General features: G+C 38.0%; 1 protein-coding gene across 1 annotated transcript; it reads right to left on the reverse strand.

Annotated features, from left to right (window-relative positions):
- Positions 1 to 2874: 2874 nt before the first annotated feature.
- rpl36 (ribosomal protein L36) lies at positions 2875 to 5380 on the reverse strand. Its single transcript, XM_023408855.2, has 4 exons — positions 5285 to 5380; positions 4338 to 4432; positions 3330 to 3464; positions 2875 to 3006 (listed from the first exon to the last, which is right to left on the reverse strand). Exons 2-4 carry the CDS (start codon positions 4428 to 4430, stop codon positions 2917 to 2919), a joined length of 318 nt encoding a protein of 105 aa, XP_023264623.1. The 5' UTR covers positions 4431 to 4432; positions 5285 to 5380; the 3' UTR covers positions 2875 to 2916.
- Between the last annotated feature and the right edge of the window lie 3626 nt (positions 5381 to 9006).

Consider the following 9006-nt stretch of genomic DNA (forward strand, 5'->3'; position numbering starts at 1 on the left):
ATACCCAGCTAACTAACTGACACCCAGCCTAGCCAGTCAGAGTCACGGGGCTACTGCTAATAGCCAATCACGAGTCGAGAATGAGAAGCGTGGGTGGGACTAAAGTAGATAGAGACGCGTCACCAGGGGCAACGCCACTCATACAGTGAAGACGAGTGATTGGAGCCACAGCCGTAGGTCCGTGTGTACCACCTCTCCTCTCATATAAAACGTACACATGTATAACATCTTCCATACATCTTATTGCTTGAATTAATTTTTCTTGACTCATAGTTCCTGTCTGGGGTATTCTGACTGACGCAGCCAATCATATACCATGGATACGTTGTAAGATACGACGTACACTCACTGCGCACTTTATTAGGAACACCTGCTTATTCATGCAATCATCACTTCAATCATCCAATCATGTGTTAGCAGTGCTGTGTATAAAATCCTGGAGATACAAGTCGGGAGCTTCAGGTAGCGTAATGTGCAGCTGACAAGTCTGCAGAAATGAAGTGATGCAATCATGTCAACATGGTGCACAGTCTCAGGAAAGTTTACAACATCTGGTGGAATCAATGACATGAAGAACTCTGTTTGAGAGTAAAGCAGGGTACTACCAAGTGTTAGTATGTTGCTCCTAATAAAGTGCTCAGCGAGTGTATACAAGCTCAATTAATACATCCATGTCATTTTTTTTTCAGTAATTACTCCACTTTGCTTTGAATTTTATCAAGAACAAGAATAATGAAGCCAGTATTGCAGGATGCTGAAGCTGAGACTGAGAGCTCTGACAAAGTGTGGCGACTCTGTTGGTGTCAGCTTCTACAGTATATGACATGCATTACATTATATCACATTACAAGCTTTGGCAGCAGCAACAGTCTGACATTACTTCATTTTTTTTTTCTGCATCACATGTTTATAATGGTTTATTCAATATCAGAGAAAAGAGAAAGAAATACTCTCTCAGTAAGAAACTTATAGTTCCTGTATTTATTTACAGTTTATCATTAGCCTGACTAGCCAACTGAGAGTTAGACCGGGAGCTAGCTGTCTTGGGTGCAGGCTTGGAAACATGATGGAGGCGTGTGAGGATTTACAGACTGGGAATCAGGCCAAAGGCTCGTTGACTGAGTACTGGTTGGAGGTTAGCTGACTGGGAGGCAGGCTGATGGCTCTTCAGCTGGGAGACAGACTGGTGGCTGATGAATGAAACAAAATGTTAATGTCTAAAACTACATTTTTATCCCTTCGCTAACATTTAATCTAAGCTTCTACTAGTCACAGTCACCAAGGCTGCAGAGCAGGGCTGGTCTCAGGCAAAGGTCACCGAGGTCAAGGGAATTTGATGATAAAACAGAACAGAAAAAAGAATTTAAAATAATGTAATCTTGGGTGATGTCATTCTTTTGGAATAATCATTTATCATCATCTTCCTCCTCTGCCGTCATCATCTTTTTCTTCCTTCAGTCCTCTCGAGCCGCCGTCCTCTCTGCTGTCCTTCACTCATGTCTGGGTTGTTGTCATTGCATATTTTCGTTTTATTTTTCTCATTCTGTTTGGAGAACGCCTTTCTAACTTTTCTCTCACTTTCTGTGTCATCACAGGGATCCAGCTGTAAGTGTTCTCTCCTGCCCCAGTTCAAAATATGAGACTGTTGCTGACTTTATTATATCACAATTTTGAGAACAATCTGTGTGGAAAGACCGTGGGGGCACAAAGATGGAGAAGACGGGTGGAGGTTATCTACACCTGTAGTCTTACACAGTTACAACATTATCATCTGCACTGGTCACCACACTGAACAGAACATTTGAAGTCAGGAGCTGAGGCGTTAGGGACTCCCTCTGCTGGACAGAAATGGTAATTGTCTACAGCTGAGTGCAAATGGAGCAGAGGAAATGATTGAAAGCTTCGACCACGGACGGTCAATCAGAAATATCCCCAGACTGTCCTTGAGATCTTTTCATTCTCTGAAGAGATGCTCGTTTTCCTAATTGTGAAGGAATTGTTGTGACAACTTGTCAGTCCCATTAAATTATGTAAAATAAGTTTTTCATTGCCAAGGCAGGATCAGTAATGGAAAAAATACCATTAATAATCAGGTGAGAACCAATAGTTTTTTAAAAATCCTTCATATATAATTTCTTGTTGATAATTTGAAACTTGGATTGAATTGTCCCTGACACAGGAAACAGGACAGTGCTCACTAACATCACAGGGTCAGTGAATGTAAAAGTAAGTTTCATTAATACATAAACAACATTTTTTTTTCAACTTAAGATAAGAAATTTAAATTATTTGGTATGGTAATAAATTTACTGACAATGAAGAACATTGTCCATTTAATTCAGTTTGTGTCATTAATGAATATTGAAGGGAAAAAAATGGTGTGAAGAGCTCATCTCATCTGTGATGAATAATTCTCACAGAGGGTTGAGATATTCTAAGTTCATCAGCAAACTACATTTCTTCAGTGTCTGGAAAGCAGCTTCCCTCTGCTCAGTCACAGTAGATCAAGCTAAGGCTAATGCTAACACAAAGTCTGTTCCAACTATTCAAGATCATTTCTAGTGATCTACAGCACGCTGAGCACACTGCAGTGACTGAAAGGCCAGAAACACACAATCTAATGCAATCCTTTGAAAGAGCCTGTAATAAAACCTGACTTTAAATAACCTGCACTGCAACACAGTGTCCATCTCATTCATTTCAGTGCATCACGCTGGTATTTTGAGGTTTTGCTGAAGTATGTTTAACACAACATCCTCAACACAGAACAGAGCTGAGGTGGATCTTACTGCCGGTGGATGTGGACCATCAGAATCAGAACAGATTGCTGACAAATTAGCAAAAACAAAGTAGAACACATACACACCATCAGTCTTTTTTTTTTTTTACTTTAGCAAACGTTTATTAAGTGACATATTAGTCCTTCTTGGCAGCAGCCTTTCTCATGGCAGCCAGCACGTTGCTCAGCTCCTCTCTCTTTCTCTTGGCGCGAATGTGAGTGCCAATCTGTGGAAGAAACACAGCGATGTTAGACTGACTCACTTCAGCACTGCAGGTGACAAAAGCACAGAATGAGGATGACGCCTTCAGCATACCCCCAAAAAACCTGCTGCAGTGTCAGACAGCTACAACTCTAAATACAAAAAGGCTAATATACGTACACAATCTGCATTAGATTCTGCAGCAGAAGCTGTTTATGTGGCAAAGTGTATGGCCAAATCACTGAAACTGTGTCCATGTCTATTTTCAACCCCCATAGCTTTCATAAATAAAGAGTTCAAGTTTACAGCTACATTTCCTGTTCAGCGCTCTGACAGACAGAAACTCACCCTCTTCTTGATGAACTTGAGAGCTCTCTTGTCCTTGGACACTTTCAGCAGCTCCATGGCTCGCCTCTCATATGGAGCAAAACCACACACCTCGCGGATCATATCCCGAACAAACTTGCTGTGTTTGGTCAGACGCTGCACAAGAAAAACAAATGTTTCAACAAAGCTTTTAAATATCTGAAATATTAGATCAGATCACTCGTTTAAAGCTGAAATTCTGGCGATAGAGATGGACGTTGTTGTAAATTATATCTTCAGAAGCATATTTACATTATGTTGACGCCAGAAAGATGCAAATCTTAATGTCAGTCATACTTTTCAGATTGTGCTTGTTTTTGTGTTTTTTTTTTTTAAATAAATCAGAAATATAATTGGGCAGCTGGACCACACTGGGGTTTTATTTCACCAAAAAGCTGATGTTGTAAAGCACAAAAATAGAACTGCATCTTTGAAATCAACTCTACATACTATAAATGCTTCTATAAAAATTTTTTTAAAGAAATATCTGAACCTGATCAGACATAGGACACATGGTAGGTGATCTACTCATCTTGAAACGATTAAGTTTGTACTCATTTAATTAGAGTAGGGAAGGTGTAAAAGGTGGCTGTGGAAAGTTTGTATCTTACTTTTCTTCAACGTATAAAACCAGTTGGTGTTGCTATAATTCACTGGAAAAACTGACTCAGCTCAAAGCCCAGTAGTTCATACTGAAGAAGCTAATCAGTGATTGGCCTGTAATCACTTCTGTGAACTGTGGTGTTTAAAATGGATCAGTTGTTGTATGAGACCTTGTATGAAATGAATACTTGTATTGATAATGAAGACCAAACTTCATATCACAATTCCCCAATGGCTGATATATTCATGACACACATACACACCCCTGCTGGGTTTAAGTCTTTGTTGGCAGCAACAAAGAAAAACAACACTCAGACTGATCCTTCAAAGCTTAAAGTGATACTCCAAACTACTTGTCACTGTGGTCACTCAACAGCAGATACTCACCCCGCGCCGGCGGCTGTGTTTGGGGGCAGTTACATTTTTGGTAACTGGATGGCCTTTATTAAGGCCAACGGCCATGGGGTAGCGAATAGCCATGCCTGCAGGAAAGCACACACACAAACAAACATCAGTTCAAGTGTAGATGACACTTTTTTTTTTTTTTTTTTTTTTTTTTTTAAAACTGCTTGACTTGATGCAAAGTGGTGACGTCACATCTCCATTCAAGTTATCAGACACATTTAGACTGAGTGCAGCAACCAAATGCTTCCCCCCCAAACTCCTGACAACACGTATAAGACACTATAACTTCAAATTAATGGAAAATACCACAAAATACCTGTCACATTTGTATGTACTGTATGCACTGTAAATATGGAACAGTTGTCTATCAACCTTAACTATAATGAAGTGTTATACTTCCAACTTAACATGTGTCGTGCTTCACTGTAATAACACATTGCGTTGCTTACCACTGACTACTGATATTATCCAGTTTGCTAACAACATTTAGCTCGTCTGGGCCCAATAATAAGTCTATACATTCAAACCAGACATGCGAAGGCGGACTCGTGTACTGTTTATCCGTTCTCTGCCGACAGCGTCCAGCTTCTGACTGGACTTCGCACTAACGTTAAAGCGACTGGAGCTCTGGTTGCTATAAATACTACAGATTAAAATAGTGTTTGTGGTTTTCAACAATAACTCGGTACAGATTTCAGGGGACGCTCGGCTGCAGCAGTTTTGTTTAACGAACAGATCTGGAGACACTGGTTTGTCACCGACGCGGCTACAAATGTTCATGTTTAATCAGTTGCTGCGTCACAATATTGATCATAGATGTTCAATGAAGTCACTAGATTGCGATAGTTTCAATTTATTAATAAGAACTGGACGGATGGCAGAGATTAGACATGAGTTTTAGCAGATAGTAATCAACATTATAATCCTACCTGCTGTCTGTGATGGCGGTCAAGCCGGAAGGACTGTTGAGGGGGCGAGGCGGCGTAATAGAAGGTTTGACCCGGAAGTTACTTCTGTTACGTCGGCACGGGAGCGCCCCTGCGGGAGTGGAGGAGGTACTGTTTGTTAAATTAGGGATGGGAGCGCCTATCCTATTGGATTTGTGCCTAAATATGGAGTCATAGGAGTGCCCCCCCCAAAAAATATATCTATAAAAAAAATTAGAAATTAATGCGGAAATAAAAGCAGGAATAAAAAAAAAGGCAATAAGGGACAAGTAAAAGCAGTAGGGGGAAAGCTAAGGCAAAAGGTATATGCATTTTTTAAATTCTTTTATATATTAATCTTTATATTTCAACATTTTTTAATTTACTTATTTATTCCTTTATTAATTCCTGTTTATATTTCCACATTTATTTTCTTATTGTTTTACAGATGTATTAGTTTTTATGGTATCGATCCCTTCCACCCCGTGAACTAATGCACATTCCAAAGTGTATATATTTATATTGTATATATCTATATTTTCTATAATATTTCTTTACATTTTTATTGTAAACATTTTTCTATTGTTAAAATTTTCTATTTAAAAGTAAGCTATCTGACCCGCAGTACTTGCTTGTTTTATCTTTGTTCATATACAGTATATTGTTTTTCTTCTTACTTTATTTATTGTTATGCAGCAAAACACCAGAGCAAATTCTTCGTATATTGAAAACCTACTTGGCAATAAACCAGATTATGATTCTGATTCCAAGTTGCATTGGACACAACCCAGGCCAAATCTGAGAAAGCTGTGGTGGTTACATTTTGTTTTATAACCTTGTACATGCAATTAGCCTAATTGGAAACCACAGGCTTAATCAAATTTGTTAAAGTGAAAACTGACTTTTGTTGCAGCTGTCACGGGTTTGGTTGTATACCTCTATACTACGATATGTGCAGTACATGTGACAGGACCCTGCTTCCTGACCCTGCTTGCGGTGCCTTTGATTCACCTTCACACCCCCACCTCCATGAACTTGCTACTGTTGTTAAGTAACCATGACAACTCAATCTACAGATATCAAACCTCAGCAGCACATGAGATGATGAAGTTTCGACCATCTGCATGTGCCATCTGCTTAGTCATTATTAAGCCCACAAGCTTGTTCCTTAAGAGATTAAAGCTCTCTTCAGTTTATCCCTTTATATGTCTCAGTGACAACAAATTTTGTGACACATTAAAGCAGCTAATAAGAGCAACAGCTTTTGAATAAGTCATAGATTTGCAGTTAAGTTGATGCAGTATTCCTGGTGTCTTCACATGTTCAATTCTGAAAAACATTAAAATTGCTGTGTCCTGTCATAGTTCAGTTTGTACTGTGGAGTGTGTGTGGAAAGAATGAACTCAAGAACTCAAGTTATTTACAAAATCTCTTTAATGTATGAACAGAAATCCTGGAAACGTTTTTCTCTTTTGGACTTGTTCACGATTATTGTGTTATGTTATATTAGTGTAATATGCCATAAAGGAGTGTACTTGAATATTTTTAATATATATTTTTTTCTCTCTTTGGCTGAATCAAGTGGTCGTGGCTGCCATAGATGTGACTCACAGACTTGGTAAAACCAAAGAAGGAGAACACAACGACTGGTGATCATCAGGTTCCTGTTCCTAACAGCAAGAGATGCGTTATGGAGGATGTCCAGGAAAAAATAACTATTTGAAGAGCAACTGATTGGACTTAAAAGGGGATTTGATCGTGAATGATAGAAACATCTGCATTCTCAAGTGGACAGCTGTAAAAGAAGTGAGAAAGAGAGAATGCCTACTTGGTGGAAAATAAGGCATTCATAAATGAGGAAGAGATTAAAATAGACCAAAAGAGAAAATATCTCCAAACAAAAATATGTAAGTCAATGTATTCTTTGTTGAATATTTTGAGTCTTGGTTAGATTTCATTCTTTAATTATGCAGTAAGTCATAAGGCATATCCATTACTTCACAGTGAGGAGTTTCTCAGACACTTCTCTGCTTATTAATGTCAATTTCTGTTCTATCTGTTAACGCCAGGAGTATTAGAAACCAGTTAAGAGGAAATGTGTATTTTTAATTAAAAAGCACAGACTTTTATTTTATCCAAGAAACTCATGCTTAAGAAATGGATGTATCATTTTGGAGGAGTCAGCAAGGGAGAGATGTGTGGTTTTAATTTGGGAGTAACAGCTGGTCAGCAGGAGCAGGTTGCAATATTTCATTGTATTTACACAAAAATGTTCTGGATGAACACTGAACATTATATAAGAGGACTGCGCAAAGAATTCATCTACAGGAACAAGACATTCTTCTTCGTTTTGAAGACACTGTGATGTACAAAGATTTGATTTTCTTTATACCATTGGTTTTAATTATGGGACATTCTTATATAAACAAAAAGAACTGAACTGAAAACTGAACTTTGAACCAGCTGAAATGACCATATACCATATATCACTTAAAACATTTTCTTAAAATAGAAAATGTTACATATTCAGATATCATTATTGCCAAGAATCATATGTCAAGGTACTTTCTCAATTTGATCTGTCTAGGGGCAGGGTCCTACTCTCTATGGTGGAGGGCATATCAGTATTAATTAGTGATTGACTCAAATCCATAGATCAAATGTTATTTGACTTTATATGCAACCTATTGGTTAAAGTAGTATCTAAAATCTCCAACTTCTAATTGACATATAGAGTATAGTCCCATGTTACATTTCCTCCAAGATTAGAGGCCTGAATTTTATTTACCCTGTCATTTCAATGCTGAAAAGATTCCAGAAATACTCTGCTTTTCACAGATAAATTCTTTTGTCATGGGCACACAACTTCTGCCCCACATGTTTCATCTGGAACAGCCCTTACATATGCCTACTATCAAAAATAAAAATAAGTCACTGTTATTCAAGAACTGAATCAGCTTCTCAACAGTGAGGGTATTTTAGTGACATTTCACCCTAAAGAATACCCCTCTCGAATAACCCTGCTTCTTAAAAACATAAATAACCATGACTCTAGTGACTCTTTCTAGTTGGCGCCAGCTGTTCCTTCAATAAGGAAAATGTTTTTCTATTCTACAAAAAGGAATAACCGAGCAGTCTGGGCACTCTTCCACTAAGATGTATCTGTGTCCTACATTCTTTCTCACTGGAATAACTTGTCTCCAATATTTGCTGGTAAAAGTCTGGTCATTACACCAAAAATATATCATCACTGATAAAAAAAAAAGAAATATCCTTAAATCCTTCATATAGTTTTTGTTGTTATTCTGGAACTGTTAATATTATAGACGTTGTTGAAGGATTTATTTAGCTTTGTTATTTCAAGAATTCATAATACTTAATTCGGAAATCTTTTGTTTGGTTTCCAGACAATTCTACCTGATCAACCTTATTATACTTATGGCCAAAAGTTATATTCATAAGTGTAAATATTCTAACAGTAAACCATTTCCTTGCTCTGGTAAATTAAATTGAAAACAATGTCTCTATTATTCGAATGGTGTGAATAGAAAAGCTGTTTTTATTTATTTAATCCTTACATTATACTGTATCATGCTATGATCTCATGTGACACACTCGCGGGCCTGTTATGTGTATCCACTGTATGTGAAGCGCTCCTTTAACAATCTCCCATCATCCATTGCGAGACAGGAAGTGTTCTCTGCTTTTGGCGCGGTCTTGATAGC

Source organism: Seriola lalandi, unplaced genomic scaffold (assembly GCF_002814215.2).
Source record: "Seriola lalandi dorsalis isolate HSWRI2012SDOR001 ecotype SW California unplaced genomic scaffold, Sedor1 jcf7180002054375, whole genome shotgun sequence".
Lineage (NCBI taxonomy): Eukaryota > Metazoa > Chordata > Actinopteri > Carangiformes > Carangidae > Seriola > Seriola lalandi.

What these genes read in the sequence shown, in the direction of transcription:
- rpl36 (XM_023408855.2), bottom strand. Translation starts at nt 4,430, where the DNA reads ATGGCTATTCGCTACCCCATGGCCGTTGGCCTTAATAAAGGCCATCCA. An exon ending in AACACAGCCGCCGGCGCGGG is followed by an intron (nt 3,465 to 4,337) that starts GTGAGTATCTGC and finishes TTTCTTGTGCAG; the next exon opens with CGTCTGACCAAACACAGCAA. An exon ending in TCAAGTTCATCAAGAAGAGG is followed by an intron (nt 3,007 to 3,329) that starts GTGAGTTTCTGT and finishes TTTCTTCCACAG; the next exon opens with ATTGGCACTCACATTCGCGC.